This window comes from Lytechinus pictus, chromosome 3 (genome assembly GCF_037042905.1).
Source record: "Lytechinus pictus isolate F3 Inbred chromosome 3, Lp3.0, whole genome shotgun sequence".
NCBI lineage: Eukaryota > Metazoa > Echinodermata > Echinoidea > Temnopleuroida > Toxopneustidae > Lytechinus > Lytechinus pictus.
In genome coordinates, this window is record NC_087247.1 from 50948169 (window position 1) to 50973108 (window position 24940).

General features: G+C 36.1%; 2 protein-coding genes across 4 annotated transcripts in view; one reads left to right on the plus strand and one right to left on the minus strand.

Annotated features, from left to right (window-relative positions):
- Positions 1 to 7268: 7268 nt before the first annotated feature.
- LOC129257067 (angiotensin-converting enzyme-like) lies at positions 7269 to 22490 on the plus strand. Of its 3 annotated transcripts, none has more exons than XM_064097326.1 (12): positions 7269 to 7423; positions 7787 to 7874; positions 8345 to 8488; positions 10292 to 10483; positions 10887 to 10984; positions 11960 to 12132; positions 13275 to 13498; positions 17191 to 17335; positions 19212 to 19310; positions 19657 to 19779; positions 20470 to 20651; positions 21622 to 22490. In XM_064097326.1, exons 1-12 carry the CDS (start codon positions 7304 to 7306, stop codon positions 21702 to 21704), a joined length of 1671 nt encoding a protein of 556 aa, XP_063953396.1. In that variant the 5' UTR covers positions 7269 to 7303; the 3' UTR covers positions 21705 to 22490. The 3 variants fall into 3 exon arrangements, with proteins under 3 accessions (XP_063953396.1, XP_063953397.1, XP_063953398.1); XM_064097327.1 differs by lacking the exon at positions 13275 to 13498 and adding an exon at positions 14060 to 14283 and having other exon boundaries at positions 7270 to 7423; XM_064097328.1 differs by lacking the exon at positions 13275 to 13498 and adding an exon at positions 15925 to 16148 and having other exon boundaries at positions 7270 to 7423.
- Positions 22491 to 23878: 1388 nt separating this feature from the next.
- LOC129255513 (angiotensin-converting enzyme-like) overlaps positions 23879 to 24940 on the minus strand; it is a 29770-nt gene continuing 28708 nt past the window's right edge. Inside the window, exons 25-26 of the mRNA XM_064096007.1 lie at positions 24413 to 24594; positions 23879 to 24053 (exon numbers count right to left, since the gene is read on the minus strand). Of these exons, the coding sequence (XP_063952077.1) occupies positions 23956 to 24053; positions 24413 to 24594 (280 nt within the window). The 3' untranslated portion in view covers positions 23879 to 23955. The remainder of the gene's footprint in view (positions 24054 to 24412; positions 24595 to 24940) is intronic.

Here is a 24940-nt window from a genome sequence, read left to right on the forward strand (position 1 = left end):
CGACCTGATTACGATAAGAAGGCAGAATGACAAGATCTTGCCAAGTCGACTTCTCAAAAGGTACATGTACATGTCGTGAGGGCGACACGGGATATCTTGCTAAGTCATATTAAACGAGGTGGTTAGTTGGTACATGTACTTTCACGTTTTCATAACACCAAGTTGATTTGACGAGATCTTGGGAGCGTTTTATAAAAAATTTCATCCGACAAGTTGTCAGATCTGACAACATTTCTTGATTGTGATTGGCTGAGAAGCAATGTTACTATGGTAACGATCGGATAAAACGGGACTTGTCGGATTAAACGTCCGACAAGTCTTTTCATGAAATGTTCTCCTGTCATTTCGTTTTTTCGTCCTCATCAAAACAATACTTGAACTTTATATCTCGTTATTTTATTTTTCATGGTCTTACACAGGCTATCATTGCAATCTCGTCTTGTCAGCATCATCGTGACCTTTACCCTGTTGATTTCTGATATACAAACAAATATTTGTTTTTATTTTCCCCTAATAACCTCCGTGAGCAAAGTCCAAAATTTGTTTTGAAAATACAATCATATTCTTCAAAACAAAATATATTCATAAGGTTACGAAACGTAATATAATCATAGGCTGATCCAGGGGGGCCCGAGGGGCCGCCCCCCTCCTATTGGCGGAGCAAAAAAAGATAAAAAAGGAAAGAAAGAAAGAAAAAAAGAGAAAAAAAGGAGGGAAAAGAGAAGAGAAAAAAGAAAAGGAGGAAGACGAGTAATAAGATAAGATGAGGGGAAGACTTGGAAAATAAAAAGAATATTTCATGTCACAATATAAAATTTTTGCTCGCGCTTCGCGCTCGCATCGCCTGTTAGGTGATTTTCAAATCTTGTTCAATATGGAGTTTAAATATAAAGTTTGGAAGTCAATATAAAAAAACATATTTCACATCGGAAATCGAACTTTCATTATTTGGTGTGATTTAGAAATTGATTTCAGTTTATGGTCTGAATATTAGCATTTTCTGCTCGCGCTGCGCGCTCTCAAATTTTCATTAATCAGGTACCTAGTATTTTCGTGTATTCCATAAAGTTTTCAAAATATCCCTTTTCAGGTCTGATTGTCACAATGTATCAGCTAGCGCTGCACGCTCGCATTTTGATTGGCGAGTTATGTATGTCTCAATATTGATTATACAACAAACTACTTATAATCCCCTTTTCATGACAGTTTATAATAAAAGTTTTGTTCGCAATTTGCGCTCGCATTAATGGTTAAAAATATATTTAATGATGCATCCTATTTCTACAAAAGTGTTTGAAATGTCCGCGCCCTCATTAGGCATTAATGAATAAGATATTAATTTAATAATTAAATTTTCCCCTTTTGTTTCATATCGTGCTTAGCAAGAGGAATGGGAAGATAGTCATCATTTACATATGATGACATGTCCTAAGGATGTCCCGGTCCTATGTCAAAACTCAAAGTAATAATAATGATATACTGTATATCAGCTCTTTATTAAGTGCGATCCATATCCACCTCACAATTTTCCTACAAAGTGCTTGAAATATAGAGCTAATTGACTCTTTTTTCAGATCGGAATATCAAATAGTTTAAACTCGCGCTTCGCGCTCGCTTTGATTTTCATGGTTCTCTATTTCAATCATCCAGTTTCAGATCACAATATGAAAAATTTTCTGCTCGCGCTTTGTGCTCGCATTATTAATGTCGGAAGATCCTCTATTACTCATTGTTTTCATGATTAACAAAACATGAATAGAGTGTTCCGTTTTTTAGGTCTAAATCTCGATTTTTTTCCGCTCGCGCCTCGCGCTCGCATTAATTGTTTAGTTATACAGCTATCCTGTTCAAGATTACAAAAATTGATTAACATTTTCCATTCTTTATGTAGAAATGTCAAGAATTTTCAGCTCGCGCTTCGCGCTCGCATTATTTGATTGTTGAAATATGTAACGTCTTCATGGCTAAGTGGAAGCAGTCCTTAACAGGTACATTTTCGATTAGTTCAAAACGTACATACAAATTTTCTGCTCGCGCTTTGCGCTCGCATTATTAATGTAAGGAAGATCCCCAATTACTCATCCTTTTCATGATTTACAAAACATGAATAGAGTGTCTCGTTTATAGTAGGTCTAAATCTCGCAATTTTCCGCTCGCGCTTGCATCAATTGTTAAGTTATATACCTATTCTGCTTAAGTTACAAAAGGTGATTAGAATTTCCATTCTTCTTTAGGTAAAAATGTCAAAAAAATTCAAATCGCGCTCGCATTATTTGATTTTTAAAATATGTAACGTCTTCATGGCTAACTGCATGCAGTCTTTAACAGGTACATTTTCCATCAGTTCATTTCTGCTCGCGCTTCACGTTCGTAGTAATTATTTAGTTGCATACACATCTTTTTCAGGATAACAAACATTGCTCAGAATGTTCAAATTTTAGGAAAAAAATACATAACATTTTTAACAACAAAAAAAGCTCGCGCTTCGCGCTCGCATTATATAAATAAGGACTATGGTACTATATATTTATGTTGATTTATAAGAATAAAGCTCAGAAGTGACTATTAGGACTACCCCTTCAAAGAAACCAAAAATCATCTTCGAGCAGCCGATCGGGGAAAATATGGCTGAAAAATAATTCCACCCCCCTCCCATTGGCGAAGGCTGGATCCGCCCCTGAATATAAGGTATGAGCAACTTTTGTTTGTTGGTTTGTGTACACAATATAGGCTCAGCTTTTATTCCAGTTTTGTATAATGCCAGAAACGCAATCCACATCTTTTCTTGTTTTAGCAGCCAGTCGAAAGACAGGACATTTACATATTTTATTTAGTAGGCGAGAAATATTTGAATGAATCCGTTACATTCTGTATCTATTGAATTTCAATTTAGTATCAATGACATATAGGGGAGAGTGGGGTAATCCCGAACGCGGGGTAATCCCGAACACCTTAATATCTACAGGAGAGGTGAGGTTCTGCTGTCACGGCATAATAGCCGTAACACAGAATGTTGTCTGACTTCCTATGCACGGATCTGTTGACTGGTCTCTTCCGATTAAAGAATAATCGGGAAAATGCATATGACAGATTTTCGCTTTTTTACGTTTCCTTCATTGAAGAATGAAGAGTGGGGTAATCCCGAACATCTCAATATCTCCTATGAGAGGTGAGGTTCTGCTGTCACGACATAATAGCCGTAACACAGAATGTTGTCTGACTTCCCATTCAGTGATCTGTTGACTCGTCTCTTCCGATTAAAGAATAATCGAAAAGAATCCAAATTACATATCTTTACTTGTTTATGTTTCCACGAATGACGTTCGCGATTACCCTGTGGCCCGGAAGTGCGGGGTAATCCCGAAAATCTGCGTTTTGTACTATAAATTCTAAAGGAATGCTTGATGTTGAATAAAGACGTTGTTACAGTCAATATATGGTGTGTTTTTATCAAATTATGTACTAGTTTTGGAATAAGGCTCACTTTGATTCTTGCTATCGCTCTGATCAGAAAGGTGTTCGTCATTACCCCACTTCCCCCTACCAGATGGGGGGTGGAGCCATGCCTTCCAAAACCAAGACATAAAATAAAAATGAAATGAAAATCCACAGACAAAAAACTAAAAAAGGAAAACAAAATAAGAGGCAAAGAAAGGATAATGTGCAGTGGCGGATCCAGGGGGGGGGGGGCACAGGGGGCGCGCGCCCCACTAATATTTGAGCGGCACCGAAGGCGCTGCTCAAAAAAAAAGTAAAAGAAAGAAAAGGCGCTGCTTAAAAGAATAAAAATAAAGGAAAGGAAAGAAAAGGCGCCGCTTAAAAAAAATTATACACTGATATAATATTAGCAACAGTAGAGGAAAGACTATGCCCCAGCAAAGCACAATCATATCATCTTCCTTATCTTTTCTTTTAACTAATCTTTTCCCAACAACTTCGCCGGTTAAAAATAATCAGCAGCATGCGCTGCCTGCATATAACTGGCGCCAATCAAGAATACTCAACACCACCTAAATCTAAATCGGCGCCGGACAAGAATAATCAGCGCCATTTGGTTATAAATCGGCGCCAGTCAAGAAAAATCAGCGGTGCCTGAGTCTTAACCGGCGCCGATCAAGAATAATCAGCTCCACCTAAATCTAAATCGGCGCCGGACAAGAATAATCAGCACCACCTGGTTAAAAATCGGCGCCAGTCAAGAATAATCGGCGCCAGTCGATTATGAATTGCCGCTGCCTGAATCTTACGTGACGTCGGTAAAAATAATCAGCACTACTTGTTCTAAATCGGCGCCGGTCAAGACAAATCGGCGCTGCCTTTGTCTTAACCGGCGCCACCTAAATTTAAATCGGCGCCGGTCAAGAATAATCAGCGTCCTCTGGTTCCAATAAATAGGCGCCGGTAGAATAATGAAGAAGGGCCTATTGCTAACCAAATATAGATCGGCGCCGGTCAAGAATGATCAGCGGCACCTGGTTATACATTTTATTGTTGAATGGTCATAACAAAGCTTATCGCATGCCCTTACAGAGTGGACTGGGGCGGGGCAGTTGCCCACAGATGTCATGAAATCTTTAATTTGTTATTCAAAAAATCCCATAATCATACAAAAGCGTAGAACAAATTCTTTAATTTTGATCTTATTTTCCAATGCTTTAATAAAAAAAAGGTCAGTCACTTTTCTTCTTTACACATTCCACATTGTGCCACCTCTATGGCCTTTAGTGTAAGACAGCTACTATAGTGTTTTATGAAGATGATTCGATATTTTAGTCCAAAACTTTGCTAATACCGGGAGTGCATGTATAACTACACAACCAGACGTATATTCGTTAGACCTTAAACCACTAAATACCTTTGTTTTATCGTTTAAATTTTCATCTTCCTTTAAGTTAAATATCATTCATCTGATCACTCAGGAAGAAGTTAAAAACAAAAATAACGATACCTGTAAAACTGGAGAACTATTTCCAAAGCTCTGTCTTGAAGGATCTCTTTCTGAATTCAGGTCATAAGCATCATATCCAGTTTCATCAAAGTAATTAGATAAAAATTACTCATCATTACAAATTGCATTAGATTTAGTGAAAAGCATCACAATATATACCAACTTCTGTATATAGGCCTATACATCATGTACATGAAAATTGAATGATAATATATAAACCTGGATTGGTGATGTATTCCGAATGATTCATGATGTAGTATCATTGTATATACAGAGGCGTCGATCCTGGGGGGGGGGGGGTAGGGGGGCGATCGCCCCACCATTGAATATTGGGGGGGGGGGGGAAACATATCGTTTTGCCCCCCCCCCCCAATAATTCCGCATGTGCAAAAATAAAATAAGATGGTAGTGTTACACAAAAATCAGCAAGCGAGATTGAGCTACACAACTCGTTTTCTATTTAAAATCGTGCTCAAATTGTCCGTTTTTCAGATTGGAATATAAAAATTTTCAGCTCGCGCTTCGCGCTCGCATCATTTCTGTAGCAAAACCCCATACTTTTCATGATTAAATAGGTGAATAGAATGTCCCGTTTTCAGTTCTAAACCTTAAAAGAACTCTCGCTTCGATTTGCAATAATCTTTTGTTGGATATAATCTTGTTCTTAATTAAAAACGTCCATTAAACTGTCGGTTTTTTTTCAGATCGAAATATCAAAATTTTAAGCTCGCGCTTCGCGCTCGCATCTATAGTTTTTTAGATACCCATCTTAATCATTGGTACCAAAAATGCTTAGAATATCAAGCTTTCTGGTCAGAATATAAAGAAATTTCAGCTCGCCCTCGGTACTCGCATTATCTGTGTAGTGAGATATGTATCCTCCTCATGAGTTACTACAAACAGTCCTAAACAGGCACCTTTTTCCTGTTTTCAGGTTAGTATACTAAAAAATTTCAGCTCGCGCTTCGCGCTCGCATTAATTTGTTGGTGAGATATGTGTCTCTATCTCATGAGTCATATAAATAAACATATATATATATATATATATATATATATATGCATATGTGTGTGTGCGTGTTTGTGTGTGTGAGTTTGTTTGTTTTGTGTGATCGAGCGCCTTTGGAAAGTTGATTCATGATTTTGCCCCCCCCCTAATCTTAAAAAAGGATCGACGCCCCTGTGTATATAATTATATATAGTAAAAAAAAAAAAGTATCTCAATTAATATACAAAAGTATTGGCCTCATCGCAATAAAAGGGTTAGTACACGAGATTTTGAAATCGCACATAACATGCATAATTGTGTTACTTTTTGCTTGTTTCTTTCTTTAATAAGTTTTTCAATCTCTCTCTATATATGTTTTAGAAAGATTATATGTTTAAATTGAGATATGTTTAAGTGGACTTCAGGGAATGGTCGTACGCAGCAAGGGGGAAGGGGGGGTGCAAATTCCCGATCAGCTGTTGTGAAAACACGTTTTTTTTTTCCCTTAACATTTCATTTAAAAAAAATTAAAAAATGTGCAAATGTGAGATGTGCACCAAATACTTTTATTACACTTGTAAAAAAAAGAATCGCCCCGTTGAGCAGCTCGGTCCGTTCACTCTATCGTTTTTTTTTTTTTTCAAAAATATGTTCGAGTCTTGCCCCCCCCCCCCCCCGGAAATATTATCTGCGTGTGGTCATGCAAAATGGCATGACTGGAAATCCTACATTTTTAAAAGAGCATTTGACAGGGTCAGACTTTACCCCTTTTTCAACATTTTCTTTTATGGCGCCGGTGAAGTGCAAAAATATGTGCGCCGCTCGGCAGTGCGCCCCCCCCCCCCCTTTCGCCAAAAGCCGGATCCGCCTATGATGTTTGATGTTATTTTATAAATATTATGTTACAGATTTATCATAAAATTAGAGGTTCATTTTAAAAATCAAAATTTGCTTCGGCAACTCTGAAAATTTTGTTACAAGCACCATGTTGCCCCCCCCCCTCAATTTTTGGCTCATTACGCCACCGCTTAGTATATATATTTCTTGAAAAGGCAATACTTACATTGAGCGTTAATAATGTATCGGTACAGAACTCTGACATCAGACAGAGCGGAGTCCTATCACTAATATTTCACTATATACCCTTTGTTCAATGATTTGAGCGTACATGTGTGGGCAGGGAAAAAAGATTTGTGCAATACAAACACTGTATCCTATCTTGCTAAATAGCTAGAGATCTATACAAGCATACATGTATTTAATAAACATAATACTTCATCATGAATATATTTCAAATGATTGATTATCTTTTCCTTTTTTTCAAATCTCAGGTGGCTGCTAGTTTGGCCGCATCAAACTTTGCTAATGAAATGAGAACGCAGGCCCTGCAGTTTGACCAGACTGGGTTTTCTGACAACACGAAGCGACTGCTTGGCAAATTAATATACATTGGTGATGCTGCTTTGGAAAACCAGGAAGATTTGGAAGAGGTAGGGTATAACATCCCCCGGATAAGATTTGCACATGCGTATTTTTCTAGCACATCCTCAGATTACCAGTTATCCAAACAGCAAAATCTTCAAAGACAAATCGTCACTCATCGAGGAGTTGCTCTACATGAAGAGTACTATAGATATACATTTTCTGGCGTGAGGAGGGTGATGCTTTCGAAAGACATAAGCTATTAGCCATTGAAGTATGTGAAAATTTATTCAAATTTATACATTCATTATTTTTTCAGGGCAATACAATATCAAAACTGTATCAATCTATCATACCTTGCCTATTTGATTCATTGGTAATTTCATGTTCAACTTGTTGAATAATTTGTGAGTTTGCTCTACTTCATACAGCTGACTAACTTACTATCGGACATGGAGACTCGCTATGCAACAGGAAAACCTTGCAAGGAGGACGGTACCTGCTATTCTTTAGAACCAGGTGAGGTTTCGAGATCAAAATAAATCCGCTCTTCCGTTTGAATAAGTTACATTTCCGAAATATCACATCAAGGAAAATAATAGATGTTTTATCAGTTTTGTTTTATTTTTTTAAAACATATATTTAAAGAGAGAGAGAGAGTGATTGCACAGCACTTTCTTTTGAACACCATGGCGCAATACATAAATGTTATTTAAGGGAGACTTACAAACATTTCGGAAATTAAATACTCGCACGACTACCCTGTTCAATTTTTCTATTCGTTACTTGCTTTGCTGGCCCACAAAGTTGGATTAGCTATTTCTACACTTTGCTGCATGAAATTGTGTTCGAATTCCCAGAACGGGTTTCTATTTCTAAATTAATAAGGAGTTTCAATTCTGTCGGTGAAAAAGTATGAATTATGTAATTTAGCATCATATGTGCTATATGAATTTTCTTCTGTTTCTATTTCAATAATATCTGCAAAGATCTCACCAGGATCATGGCTGAGTCACGTGACTACCAAGAACTTTATTGGGCATGGGATGCCTGGCGCGATGAGGTCGGAGCTCCAGCCCGACAGGATTACGTCCGATACGTCGAACTGAAAAATATGGCTGCTCAAGCCAATGGTAAATAATTATCATGATGACGCACATAATTTACTTTTCATTGATTCCATTGCTATCAGTGGCGTACAGATGGGGGCTTGAGGGCGCTTCCCCCCCCCCATTTGTCACGACCAAGAAAAAAAAAGAGAAAAGAAAAGGAATGAGTGAAGGGTGTTATATGAGTATTGTTTTCTGAATTTTATGTAAAAAGTTATCACAAAATTGAATTTTAGTCATAAAAAATTCTTGCTCGCTCGCAACTTTTTTTAATAAATACGTCATTTCTGACCCTAACAAACTTTTTGGCTCATTACGCCACTGATTGCTATAACAAACAAAAATAGCAGAGAGGCATTGTGCACACCCACTCACGCACCCACACTAATTCATCTTCACCCACACACACCAATGCATCCTTTTTAAACGCCGAGGTATGTATATATAATGTAGAGGATAGACATTAAATCACGTTGGTGAGAATCTGGGGACTTTTTACAATTTTATTTTTAGGATGTGACCTTTCATGATTTCTTTTGATTTTTGACATTGGAGGTAAATGATACGTGAGAAATACCCTCTTTTACTTCATCATGCCTAACGAATCCAACGTGGTGTGAATGATAAGATTGTTTCACGAAACCCCTAGTTAATCAAAAATCCTAAAGAACTAGTTTGCTGATGTTCTAGCATTCCAGCATTCTAAGACTTATAGTTTTACATTAAAAGCTGGATTAAAATGTCGGTGACACTCATTGTGGAATGCTTTGATATTGTTCAATTTTATTTTGCAAAATCAATCCAAAGAGGAATCATGTCTAGGAAAAAAATACATGTTTAAATGTCATGAACAAAAACATTATGCCAAAATACGATGATACAATTTTAGTAAGGCTATTTTCAAGATTAATAATAATAGTCAAGACGATAATACTAGGCCTATATAAATAAAATGGGGACAGTAATGATGAAATAAATTAATTATTTAATTGCTACCAACATAATCAATTTAAAAGGGCAGCCCATCGATATTGTTAATGAAACAAATCTGCTTACCAATACAATTAAAAGATTTACTTACAATATATTAAATATGAGTATTTCGAACAACTAATTAAGTACACAGCAGTTAGGCAAGACTCACCAATCAGTACTTTGTTGAAATGGGCGTTTCAATTTGTTTCTGAGAATGAAACTATTAAATTCATAACACATTCAAGACATGATCTCAAATGAAACGAAGGAATTACCGACATACTGATAGTCGTGGTCGAGGCATAGACATTAATTATTTACAAATCGACTGTCTGCGTCATCAAAAACACTCCATGCTGTGACGTCATAACGTATTCCAATTTGAAATGCTGTTTATCAAGGGTTTCCCCTTTGGGCATTTCCGTCCTCTTTTATTTTCAAGTCACTATGGACTGTTGGATATGAAGACGAAATAGGAGAATAACATAATAAAACAATATATGCCGTGTGCTTTCAATTAGATTTGAAATGGGTAAAGCCAAAGTGTATAATATGCCAATTAACGCTGAAGAGAGCTGCATCATTGGTCCTCAATGCATCCTGGAGCTGTTTCATTGTTTGTTATTATCAAAATAAAATGTTCTATTGGTACGAAATCAACTGTATCTATATACAGGCCAGATACTGGTCCAGGGGGCATATACTCCTAACACACCCACACGCACCTTCTGAAAATTACCCCTGTTTTGGAAAAGGATTTTTCCCTCAAGAACAATTTCCCCAAAAGCTCTACAACTATGACAAAATAATGAAATTATATTTTTTATCAACTGATTTTTGTTTTTATTTTAGATCAACCTGACAACGGAGCTTACTGGCGTTCTTGGTATGAGGTGGATAATCTAGAAGAAATGACCGAGGATCTATACAATCAGCTCTCACCACTTTACACCAACCTACACGCTTATGTTCGCAGAAAGTTATACAATGTGTATGGCAGCGATTATATCAACCTGCGTGGACCTATTCCTGCTCACATACTTGGTAGGCCATATATACTTTAGTCAAATTAAAATAGATAATATGATTTTGGGTCATAGCGATCATGGTTTTGTCTAATCTTGAAATAACGGTGCATTTCAAAATATTTGTTGTTGCTCTTAAGATCATGAAAACACAATGCAGCTCCGTGGTGATGTATGTAATTTATGGCGCAATTTCGTAACCAAGTTCCGTAACCTACTCACAAATCAAACGGGTTTTTTAAGGCTAGGTAGATATCATATAATTAACAATAATTGTCTAAAATCATTTCAAATGGTTAAAATGTAAAGATCCGAAAGTAAGGGAAAATCTATTAGGAAAAAAGTTTGAAAGAGGTTGGGCTTTGAAGGTGTGGATGTTTCTTTCAACGCTCTCTAATCATGTGGTGTCTCAAACCATACAGGTAATATGTGGGCCCAATCCTGGCTCCAACTCCTAGATCTCTGCCAGCCATTCCCTAATAAACCTAGTGTAGATATCACGCCAGTCCTTATTGAAAAGGTAAGTTACACTATTTACATTGTACGTATAGTGTATGAATTATCATGGATATAGTATTTTTATGGTATAACTGCTGATTCTTTTAAATGAGAGAAAATGGTAAGGAGAATGAAACAAGTATATATAGAGTGTGTTTCTGTGTAGTTGAACGTGTAAGAGAGAAACTGTCTGGATGTTTGTGCGTTTGTTAAGGAGTGGTGTTGGGTAGAGTAGAGAGAAAAACAAACGGTGATAGGAATGGACAATCGAGCATTACAGTCGAGAATAGGCTTTAATCTAATGGCTCTAATCCTGATATCCACTGTCATGTTTGTGATCATTGGTCACATGTGTCTTGGAATTTGGCAGCATTTTCGTATTTATCGGAACGACATAAACTTGGTGAAGCTAGTTTTTATGTGAAGAAAAATATGAATCATAGGGTTGTTAAAGGGGAAGTTCGTACTAAAGAAAAGTTTGCTATATATAGCAGAAAAAATGATTTAAAAATAATGGTGAAAGTTTGAGGAAAATCCATCAAATATAAACAAAGTTATTAGAATTTAAGTTGTTTATTTGTGACGTCATAAACGAGCAGCTGCCTCATATGTTATGTAATATATAATGTACAATTCTCTTTTTTTTTGTAAGGATCGTGATGATTAATATTGTCTTCTTTCAGGTGCGTATGTGATATTTGTCTGTTGATAATATCTAAGATACAATAAAAACGATTTTCATTTTTTTTAGGAGAAAGTGACATTTCATCGACTTTTTTAAAATTCACGATACATTGGAAGCTGCTCGCATATGACGTCACAAATCAAAATTCTAATAACCTTTTTTAAATTTTTGGTGGTATTCCCTCTAACTTTTACCAATATTTATTTGTTCTTTTTGCTATGTCAATTTTTCTGTCGGGGTGAACCTCCCTTTTAATATGATGGCATAATTCTAATCATCGTGTGTTTTAAAACGTTTTCCGTTTTTATACAGGGTTATACTCCCCTGCAAATGTTTCAAGTCTCAGATGAGTTTTTTGCATCACTTGGACTGATCCCCATGCCTGAAGAATTCTGGAACGAATCGATGATTGAACGACCAAGCGATGGACGTGACGTTGTATGCCATGCTTCAGCTTGGGACTTCTACAACCAAAAGGATTTCAGGTAACCCAAATCTCTCAGTCGGTTTTTGATAGTACCAGATTATGATTAGGGTAATATTGATGATTCGAAATTTGTGGGATTTTTTTACTCCTGCATTGCTTTTAAACAAGACATTATTCTTTGTTTCGAGGAGTACTTAACACTCATCTCCAATGTGGTAATTACCTTTCTCTGATATCGGTGTATTTGCCATGTTTCGAAGTTAAGGAAATATTTAACGTTTTATAAACACTGATAAAGGCTGGCTTTAATCTCTTCAGTTGTGTATTAAAACATTATAATTACAGTACTGAAATAGCATGATAATAAAGTATACATACTAATATCTACTATATCTGCTAACATCATTACTTTACATTTACTATCCCCTACTTCCTGCAACCTTCCCACTCCTATCCCCTCATCATCCTCCTAGTCGTCCACCTCTCCCAGAATAACCCAATGTACCCAGGTGATCATGGAGGACTTCATTGTCGTCCATCATGAGATGGGTCACGTAGAATATTACCTCCAGTTCAAAGAACAACACGTTCTGTTCCGCAATAGCGCCAACCCGGGGTTCCATGAGGCTGTAGGGGATGTTATTGCTCTCCCTTCTCATCTCAAATCAATGGGTCTTTTGAAAGAAGTTGACGATGATCTAGGTGCACCAGTGTTGTTTATGCTGTCTTGTGTAGATTGGTGTTGCTTCCCTTCTTTGTATGGTTCTGTTTCATGTTATGTTTCCAAGGAAATTTGGAAGCTTGAATCCTTGAACTTGTATTTTTCAATTTGTTCCTTTTTTATGAAATCGTGTTCAGTTTTCCTGTTTCAAACAGGAATATGTTTACATTCCAACGTCGTTACAGCGTAAATTTCATACGGTTTAACAAACAGAGAAATAATATATTACTATAATCAATATCATATATCGATCATTTGAAGATTGAGATATAGGGCTTCCACCACTTTTTTATTTGGGGGTGGTTCTAGTATATGTGATGATCTGTATTAAATCAGTGTCGAAAAAAACCGATTTAGGTTTGAGAAAATATATATGTACCTTTTTTGCTCAAATACAATTTTGAGTAGAATGACATCCTTTGTTGTATACTCTCTACATTCTCTCATTGCATACCCGGATGTATCTGATCTACATCTAGAATCAAACAATGTACTGATATAACCATGGATGATTTCATCACCATTCACCATGAGATGGGACATGTTGAGTATTTCCTACAGTACAAGGACCAACCAGTTTCATACCGTGACGGCGCAAATCCTGGATTCCACGAGGCCGTAGGCGATGTACTCGCTCTGTCGGTCGCGACACCAGCCCATCTCTATTCCGTTGGTCTCCTGGATGAAGTCGTGGATGATGAGGGTATTTTCTATCTACATCGTTTATTCTGGATACATCATTTTGTTTTCATCTCATATCAAGTCATTACATCTGTAAACGTGATATTCTCCATTTGCTTTTTCAGCCTGTTAACCAAAAAGATGTTTGGGTCAATATAGATTTAGCACTGTGTAAAGATATGCTGAAGCTCTTTTATTTCAACTTTTCAAAATATGTACCAATTCAGTTTTGATGCTGTTTTATCAGTTTTGGTAATATCTAATTTCTGATGGCTTCAAATATAACTAACAATGTATTGGCATAGCAATGCACCTGGCTCATTGCAACTGACTGAGAATGAAATGATCCAATTCGGATTCATCTTCATGCAAAAATTAACATAAAGCAAAATTAAGCAAAGGAAAAACTAAAGTGAAACAAATGGCGCTATTAAGTTCGAATAGGTCAGAAGGTTATAAGTTTATCCCGTTTACGACTTATTTAAATTTTACATTTTCCAACTCATACCTCTACGAGCATCATATTTTAAAAACTGGACGGACTTTATTTGATATTTATAATCAGCGACTTTGTGTTTCTTAGAATAAAGCAATGTACGGATATAACCATGGACGACTTCATCACAGTTCACCATGAGATGGGACATGTTGAGTATTATCTGCAATACAAGGATCAACCTGTAATGTACAGACGAGGTGCCAATCCTGGATTCCATGAGGCTGTGGGTGATGTTCTAGCTCTTTCTGTCTCGACACCAGCCCATCTTAAAGCTGTTGGTCTCTTAGACGAAGTCGAAGATGATGAGGGTATACTTATTAAATGTTTGCCGCGTGCTTCAGTCATACACATTCCGTATTTTTAGTGATTATTATCTTAACTCTATATACTTTATTGTACAAGATTGTATTCTACATGTCCTATTAGGCTGTCTTTCAAGATTTTAAGAAAATGCAATAAATTATCCTCCGCCGCGAGAATAGTTAAGGCCATCATACTTCCTTGGGATAAAATCACTAACATAGTTGCAATTTTGCACGATTACCAAACGCATTTTAAGCTTTGGAAATCAGCTCATGGATGAAATCTCAAATTATTACAATTATTACAGATATAAGTCAAATATAAAACTTGGAAAGGATAAACTAAATGAATGCGGTATTGAACACTAATATTGAACGACAGCTTGATATAGCAGAGTTCATCATCTGCGTCAGCTATTACCATCTAGAATTTCATCACCTTCTGTAAATCATCCCAAATACATTACTTAAAATAACCCAATCAAATCCTAACATCATCTGGGACATTATCAGCTAACTCATTCCAACACCAACACTTCTATACAGTTCAAACGATTCGAAAGTGGAGCAAAAGCCCAAGTATGGTTTTCTTCAGAATGAAGCAATCTTCTATATCACAAGACAAACTGTTCAGTTCATATAGTAAACAGCATTGCATGCATTTATTTTTACTGTGTACCGGCATTATGTAGTCAACATCTAGTCCACTGGGATAAGTTATTTTTTTTCTAAAGAGTAATTCCTATCTCCATTGTTCTACTAATGTCCAGCAGTTGATAAAGAGATCAGTATTACCTGTTACTTAAGTCACTCACTTCGTATACCCAGTCAGTATAAAGGCCGAATATAACCTTAGATGGATAAATTATCTCATAAATATCATATTTTTATTATAATTCCTTAACAAAAATCAATCTTAGTATTAAGAGTTTTTGAAGAAAGGATCTTAGTCAATGTGGTTATAAGAGCAAACAAAGGTGTTCTAGCCCCTTAAGTCCCAACAATTCGCGAGGCAACTTTGAATATCCATTGAACACGAACTGGTTATTTTTGTAGTACATTTGAAAGTTAATAACTTTCTTATCTATCGTCAAAGTTTGATAACCATCGATTTAAAGTGTGGGATACTTGTGATGTATCAACACACTAATGAATAACATCCGCTACGAACGATCGAACACCTCACCGCATCCAGCGATTGCCTGATCATTATTTACTAACACGACTAACCTTCGGGACCTATGTACGCAAAATGCATGGAAGAATTATGCTCAAAATACACGGTAAAGCACAACCTGATTAACCCATTAAATATCCTCTTATGCTGCATGTATTGGCTGAATCAAAAAAAAATTAAACATTCATTCATGACCCGGCACTACCAGTTTTGATTCCAACGAGAGGTGGACCTATGTTTCGCAAGTGGATCAGAGAAACCGGTTGACTAGAAGTCTCAGAGTTAAGCTCTATCTAAAAACCACTTGTTGGATAAGATGGAAAACCTGCCTCATTCACCTATTCTACCATGGATCCTAGTAGGATCCACAATTCTACCATGAATACCAGTCCACCCCTGCCTGTATCCGAACCCTCTCCTGATCTTGAAACCAGCATGCAATGAAGAATAAAACTCGATTGATTTTCTAGAGTCAAGCAATGTACAGATATCACGCAGGATGACTTCATCACAATTCACCACGAGATGGGACATGTTGAGTATTATCTGCAATACAAGGATCAACCTGTAATGTACAGACGAGGTGCCAATCCTGGATTTCATGAGGCTGTGGGTGATGTTCTAGCTCTTTCTGTCTCGACACCACAGCATCTTTTCTCCGTCGGTCTTCTGAATGAAGTTGCAGATCACGACGGTATATCAGGGATTCCCTTTTTTATTCCCCTTTTCCGAATCTGAAACTTAGGATCAAATCGATGGATGGATAAGTCGGGGTTAGTAGTCCTATAGGAAATAGTTGTTCAAAATATTTTTGGTGTCAATTCGTGGAATTTTTTTCAACCGATCGAATATACAGCTCTTCTACACTATTTAATAGAACCAAATGTGTTCTTATGCACTATATCATACTTTTCAGTAATAAAACCTTTCTTATACACTTTGCCTTCCATCCATCCCATAATGACCAAATTGTAGGTTCTACATTTTTATCATACCAAAATAGAGCCTCAGTAATATTACAAGTTATAGATATACGTCTAATTATTCCATGCTCACATCGAAACCATCTTATTACAAATCTATTTTCTAAGTCTGGGTCATTTACCCGAAGTGTTTGTGCTTCACTTATTATTTAATCCGAAAAAAAACAAAGTGTTGTCTTTCCATTTTTATAAGCACATCTTGTAAACCGTGATATAAATATAAAATCCATGTTATGCACTCGTTCCACCAATCTGTTTCAACTTTGTCTTCGTATTGTTCTATATGTAATGTTATCATGCAGTTGTCAGTATAGTCAACTTTTTGTAGAGTGAAAAATAACATTTCCCATCAATGATTTTACGAACTTGAATGGTATGCTTTTTGCCAGGTTTATTGATATATCTAGGGACAAAGTAACAGTATATTATAATTTACTAGCAACGGCTCATTAGATTTTACATACTAAACCGAATCGAGTCACAATTTGTAACAAACAATGTTAGATATGCTTTTAAACATTGTAGTTTCTTTTCTTTATAAAACGTTGTCGTTTTTTATATTTCTTATGATATTGTCCTCTCTAAAATATCACAGCAAATTATTGTTTCTGCCATTCCCTCTTTCCAGTAGGATATTAGGTCATAACTAACATTGCACAGATTCAGACCATTATCATTGCTAAAAAAATATCCAACGCGCTCCCAATACAGCAGTATTATTATCTTATTTTACATCGAAATCCGTTATTACAGAGGCCGATCTGAATTTTTTGATGAGCATGGCACTGGACAAGATTGCTTTCCTTCCTTTTGGGTACCTCATGGATCGATATAGATGGAGAATCTTTGACGGAACTACCCCCGAATCAAAGTATAATGAAGACTGGTGGAAACTAAGGTAATAAAAACATTTTGTAGTCAGTGGATACATTAACGTAGTACATGAAGTATCTAGTCAAAGTATGGTGACATTGAAAGTGATATATAACATTTTTAGCAGTGATGATAGAAGATATAGAAGTAATACGACTATTAAAAAAGGAAATGAAGAGGAGGGAGAAGAAATAGATGATGAAGAGGGAAAAAAGAGGTGGAAGCAGAAATTTGGTGAGGAAGAAGCAACTAAGGAAAGGAAGAAGAAGATGTAGACATGGTAGACGACGCCACCCAAGCCCTTCCCTAATCTTCCTATCTTTCCCCCATCCTTTTAACACGTACGCAGTCGAGCTCGGGCCTATGTTAGGGGAAGATTGTTGGATGAGGGTGGGGGGTCTTGTGAGTCTGTTGAGTGTTGGGCTTTGGGGAATGCAGCTTCCCGGAACAGGGGCCAAGACTAGTAAACGAATAGCCAGGGCCAGGCCCCACCCGATAGCCTTCTCTAGTTGATAGTAAGTACTTGCATTATTAACTTTTATACAACTCCCAAGAATGTTCTGTAATCATATTGGTCCAAATCGGATCACATGATATTCAGCAAATTGCACTATTGCATCCAAAACGCACTATCCTGCACTCTGACGTCATACCAAAAGTACTATCCTGCACTCTGACGTCAGAGTACATGCAGGATAGTGCGAGGTCTGGAATTATGCAGAATAATCTAGAATTTAGATCAAATATAGCATTCGGGGCAACTCGGTATCAAAACATGGGTGATGAGGGGGTTGTATAAAACAAACAATATGCACGTATTCTTGTGCATAGAGGACCTAAATATTAACCCTGTACTCGCCAAATGGATATACCGCACTCGGTCCTGCGGACCTCGGTTCGGTATATCCATTGGCTCTTCTCGCACATCGTTCATTATTTGGCCCTGCATGCACGCGCTGACGTGCATTATTTGTATAGTAATGTTCCTGTTATGCATGCATGAATAACGGTTCCTCTATCAACTACACCTACACGTACTTATTTTTGTTGACTTTGACTCTTTCATTCAATATCGGTGCATGCGAATACAGTAAACACTGACTTTATCAGGGTCTTATTTTTTTATTTTTTTTTAACTCATCAAATTTAGGTTTCCCCTTGGGCCGCTGCCGCTGCAAGTCTCATGTCATGGCAGTCAAGGTATCATGTTTGCCCCTGCTGAAAACGTAGCTCTGCCCCCCGCCCGGCCGCGCCCCGGTCCCGAAGGACCCATCGCCCATATCAGCTATTCCGTGGCTAGTAGAGCTATCTGCGTTGGATACGGTACACTAGCTTTAGAACGAAAATATTTTAACGATGTTATAACTCCCCCAAATACCATGAAAATTAATTTACGTAATTTTTATCAAATGTCATTCCACTATCCCTGAATCAAAATACATATTCCAGAGATCACACATTTAGTCACTTTAGAATTCTCCTTCTAATAGAAAAGAAACAAACTTTATCGGGTATTTCGCACGATAAAAGATTGCCACTTGGGGACTCGAGCGTTAGATGTCTCAATAGCATAAGCGCCAGTCACTGAATGGAGACACGCCTCATCATTAACATAAAAAATAGACAGTGATTAATACTTATTTCTAAATGACAAATCACAGAATGAGAATGCTACCTGTACAACATTGATTTGAGAAACGATGCAGCGAGACAGAAAAGGTGGATTTATAGAAACACCCCTAAGTCATTTCACTTATTAAAATGCATTAAACACAAAAGGGTTTATATAATCAGCATGGATTTTAAGTTGGAGATCAGGTTTCAAAGATCATAACCGTAATTTTGACCGAATTAGCGTCATTGTCATTTGTCTAATGCACAGCATTTTTATTTTCCATAAGACTGCAATACCAGGGCATCATCCCACCTGTAACCCGTACCGAAGAAGATTTCGACCCTGCAGCCAAGTTCCACATTCCTTCTGACGTACCTTATATCAGGTGAGAATAAAAGCTGAAATGTAACATCGTCAGGTAATTTTTTGCCAAATAGTGGCCACGTATAGAAAGGGAAACTCCTATTTGATGAAAAGCTCTCGTCGTAGTTAACAAACATGCATAAAACAAATGCAAACTGATAACATTAGTGGGTGTCTGCAATTTATTTCTTGTCTGTGTTTTCTGTGGAAATCCGACGAATAGGAGGCTCAGGTGCGTATCAATAACTGTTTGCCTCAGAAACCATCAAACATTTCACAGACTGAATTATGAATCTTTCATGTTGAATCCAATCATTCATGTGGATTTTCTTTTTTTTTCATCAAGAGATTTGTCTCATTCTTTGCAGGTATTTCATCAGTTTTGTCATACAGTTCCAATTTCACGATGCTTTGTGCAAAGCAGCAGGACATGTTGGTCCTCTTCATAAATGTGATATTTACCAATCGAGCGAAGCTGGTACACTTCTGTCGTAAGTTCCGCGTGTTCAGCCATTTTCTTACTATAAAACTTATATTAATATTTGAATCAAGGCGACTTTTTTAAATAATCTGTTGATAAAAAAAACGACGATGACATTGCATTCTTATTTTGTATAAGTATTCTTTAAGAACAACTTTAAACTTTTTATGCAACTTCCGGGTCATGAATAGTATACACATATCTGTTATATGTCCTAAAATCGAAATTGCATCACAGCAAAGAATTTCAATCCAAGTGTAAAAACATGTAAAAAAATCAAGGCGACTTTTTGAAATAATCTGTTGATAAAAAAACGACGATGACATTGCATTCTTATTTTGTATAAGTATTCTTTAAGAACAACTTTAAACTTTTTATGCAACTTCCGGGTCATGAATAGTATACACATATCTGTTATATGTCCTAAAATCGAAATTGCATCACAGCAAAGAATTTCAATCCAAGTGTAAAATCATTCTACATACAACTTCATCAAAATAATCAGAAGATAACCATTTGGTCGACTCACATTATCAGTACAGTGCAGTTTGGGAACTTTGTTTTTTAGCAAGTCGAAATTCGGTAGAAAAGGGATTGGGTGTAAAGATACACCGAGCCCCCCCCCCCCCCTCTCTCTCTCTCTCTCTTTCCTCATGTACTTAAGACATTAAATGTGATATATATTTGTCTGTGATTTCAGAGACATGCTGAAAAAGGGTTCAAGTGAGCCTTGGCCTAACGCCATGGAAGCGATCACCGGTTCTCGTGACATGAATGCTACTGCTCTTGTTACTTACTTCCAACCCCTGATTGACTATCTGGAAGCAGAGAATGAACTAAATGGTGACATTGCAGGATGGCCAGACACATACACACCAGCAGGTGAGTAGTATACCCGGTTTGTTGTATGTCCACACAGGTTGGTTTTTTTCGGCCAGAGACAAGAAGGAACTTTGCGATCAATATTTCATCAACGATTGAAAGTAATATCAGACAACATTACAAAGCACAAGCATTCAAAATTATGTTTATGTTTTATGATGTTTTTATCTACTCTATTTTTCGGACAACGGACCCCCAACTTCCTACATGCCACTTCACAACCATTTGCCTGCGTCACCTGTGTCTTGAAAGACATTGTACTCTAAATGAATGCCTGGCTTGAAATTCGTTTAAAAAATGCCTCTGTATTTTTTTAAATTGAATCTTAATTGTTTACTTTCTTATTTTGCACATATTCAAGCAGGGCTTGTGTTCGAGTATCATTGTAGCGTACTAAATATAATGTAACGATTTTTTTTTCATTTCAATGAAATCTTGTCTCGTTATAGCATGATAGAATTCATTAAATGAAATCGTGTCTACCGACATAGCTCCGTTAAACTATATTTCTACTGGCCTGGTTTCAAATAGCTATGAACGGTGCTATTTTTCAATTACTTTAACCGAAGTTAATAGGTATTCATTTTAGCATACCTTGGGTGTCCATGATTTATGTTAGTCATGTTAAAGTGAAAAAGATTTCTCATTATGCGCTTCCAACAATTATGGTCATCATATTAAATTAATACTTCATTAATTCATACCGTTTTTATTGTTTAATAAACTTAGGCTTACTTGACAGCCCACCTGAAGGTCTTTATAGGTGTATAACTGACTAGATATAATTGACAAGCCAAATATTGCCAGATTGACAAGCCAAATAGAAAACGGTTTTCAAAGGAACTTAAAAGCTGAATGAAATATTTGAGCTTGGGCTTTACTGCCACTTTTAAATTACACTAAATTGAGCAAATTTTATTTGATACCTGAATTAACTTACAATCTGTTCTTTTTTGTTTTCATTTTGCAGATCCAAACTTTGGCGTAACAGTACAGCCTTCTACGACAGCGATCTTCCTTTGCATATTCATTATACTTGCGAGAATATTTTAGGAATCAAGATTAGTAATTCTTGAATAGCTTACTCCTCACCGTGATCTGTTTCATCAGAACGATTATCATGATGCAAAAAATATTTTGTGTCTTTTGACTTCATCAGGTGTGACATTTTTTTTGTTCACAAAAAACTTCAAAAGTGTGTATTATAACAAAAAGGCAACTCTGCGTAATACCGACGTAAAATTTAGTGCTCTGTGACTATACTTATGTGATCTGATCAACAAATATCCTTTCACTAACAGATTAGTTAATGTCCGTAGGACCAACGAAGAAATTCTGTTTTAATATCCGAACTAAAGTTGAAGTCGAATAATAGTGGATTAATGAAATAGTAATAATAAATTAACTTCTATATGCCGGTCTTAACCCAAGTATTGGTATTCGAATACGATTATTCACGTTTAGGGCTTTATATATATTCCATATCACAAACTACTATTTTTCTTCAATTATGAGAATAGCTACGATGTTTTCTGTAATAGTTAAATAGCAATGCAATAATAGATGCATTATTGCACAAAATTTGTAATCTAGATTATATAGATAAGTTAGTGTTGTACAAATTTACAAACAGTAATTTTATTTGGATATTAGAAAATGAAGATAAATTCTTAGACATAATTTGTAATTCAGAAGAGCATTGGTTTTTACTTGAGTTGAGATCGGGACATAATTTTGTAGTTATGTTCTTATGACACGGAATTCCAGTGTTCATCGATTTCTGGGTAAATCTAATACAGTTAAGTGGAAATAAAACACGAAGACTTGACAATTTCGAAACGCTCAATTTCCAATGACTTTTATTATACCAATTAGTCACAATTTGCAAACTCAATACCATATGTCTACATGCATCATCATCATCAGTAGTACTTTTTTATTTCAGAATAAAGCACAATCACTATTTCAGTTCCGTAGAATATATTCGTCAATGAATTCATATTTTTCTCATAATCTCTTGATATAAATTCAAGAGCCGGTTACATTCAACCTCTGTATCATGGTTTTCAAATTAATATGGAAATATGAACTCTGGAATAATCACTTCAAATCAACTCATTATTCTAGCGTATGTTATATTACATATACATGTACAGCATACTAGCCGAGAGACTTAAGTTCTTCTAGCTGTTAAGCAGTTCCACAAAATGAAACGATCAAAAGCAAGGAAAATACAAGTGTCATTTAAAATATGAAATAATGATATATATAAATCTGAATGCGGAACTGAAAAATGAGATGAAATATCATACAAATAAAAAGTAAAGTAAGTACATTCTAAACATCATGTAATGCAACGCAATAAAAATCGAGAGAAAAGAGAACTCATTCATATTGCGAAGCAGAAGTACGGATTAGGTGAAGAATGAAGAAAAATTCAGCGACCGTTTTTGCTTGTATTGACACCCCAATATTACTAATCAAGCTTATCACTGAGAACATTAATAGTCACTTCGATGGAAATATGTAGTTTCTTTTATTTCATCTTAATTTAACTTTATACAGTCAAAAATCTATAACACCGTCACGCATTATTACATCCTAGGGAAAACGTTTGTTACATGTTTATTTTATACTTCATATTCTATTTTTTAAGTCACATGTATCTTGCTATGTTTAAGGTCAAGTCCACACCAGAAAAAAAGTTTTTGGAGAAAAATACGAAAATCAAACTAGCATAACACTGAAAACTTCATCAGAATTGGATGTAATAAAGAGAGTTATGACATTTTAAAGTTTCGCTTATTTTTCACCAAACAGTTAAATGCACAACTAAGTGATATGTAAATGAGAGTCGCTGATGTCCCTCACTCACTATTTTTTATTTATTTAAATTATAAAATATAATTTCAATTTTTACACATTTGACAATAAGGGCTCTCTTGTTAGATTCACAAAATGTTAAAACAATGATAATTACACATGCTCAGGGAGGAATAAAACCTTGTTTCACATGACAACGAGGAGAAAATTATATTTCATATTCCATGTAATGAATACAAAAGAGATAGTGAGTGGATATTGTCATCAGTCCCCTCATTTGCATACCGACCTGGATGTGAATATAACTATTACGTGAAATTAAGCAAAACTTTAAAATGTAACTTTTACATCCGATTTTGATGAAATTTTTAGTGTTAATATGCTTGTTTGATTTTTTTTCTCTGTTTGATTTTTTTTCTCTTTTTATTCAAACCAACCTTTTGGTGGGGTGGACTTGTCCTTAAAAATGCGCGAAGGGTAACTACAAGTAGTGAAGTCGTGTCCAAAGAACTGATGATGATAGTACCAGGATAAATGTAGATGGGGACATGGTTCCAATTCTAACTCCACAAGAAGGATCTATTAAAATATGAATATGAGAGCGACATAGTCAACAATTTTTTTGGTAATCAGGAAAATTAAAACTTTATAGATTTTTATATGATAGAAATATTATTCTGTTTTTATTTTTAATCTAAGAAACTTTTGCCAAATTTCGCTTTGGCAGGTTTGTTTAATTCTACGATAATCTCAATAGATGATGAAGTGGTCGCCCCCTGATATCATTAGAATCCAAAATGTAAAACATAAGTGGGATTAGAAAAATAAAAATCATCGAAGAGAGATGTGTGAATCGTTTACATCACCCTGACACGATTCAAACTTTCTACTTATATACATGGGGTTGATATAGAGTTTCACCAAAGTCCTTGTCTTACCAAAAGGGGTGTATATCTCGGGCCAACCTAGGGTCTCGTTGTTCCTTTCATTCTCTATTCTCAAGTATTCCATCAAAGGTTGAAAGTAAGAGACCAGTGCAGTTGCGTTCATCTCTTTACTACCCGTCATGGCTTCCAGGGCCTCATTCCATGAATGGCTAGAACCTTTACTTAACATATTTCTGTTTTGAAAAAAAAAGAAGAAACAGTTTTAAACTGTTGAAGGTTCATTTTACGAATTATAAGCAAAATATTGATAGACATCATGGGGCATGTGCTTGAAAGGATGACATCCAACCCCCCAAAAAAATCATACAAGTAAAAGATCATAGGAGTTATTCTGATGTCATTTTATTTACTGTTTTATCTTTGAAAATGAAAGTGGCATTCTGATATCACTCTTTATCTCTCATGAACATTATGCATGTGACGAGAGGCTATAGGAATACATGTAAAACGGAGTTCTCGGAGATGGGCCAGTTGCAGATCACCAAGGCATGCAGTCAATGGCTTCAGTCTATAAGATGG

Bases quoted from the DNA above. Each gene is read 5' to 3' on its own strand.
- LOC129257067 (XM_064097326.1), top strand. From the start codon at position 7,304: ATGAGAACGCAGGCCCTGCAGTTTGACCAGACTGGGTTTTCTGACAAC. The intron at 8,489-10,291 runs GTAAATAATTAT...TTTTTATTTTAG, and splicing joins TATGGCTGCTCAAGCCAATG to ATCAACCTGACAACGGAGCT. The intron at 13,499-17,190 runs GTATTTTCTATC...CCGTTATTACAG, and splicing joins TGAAGTCGTGGATGATGAGG to AGGCCGATCTGAATTTTTTG.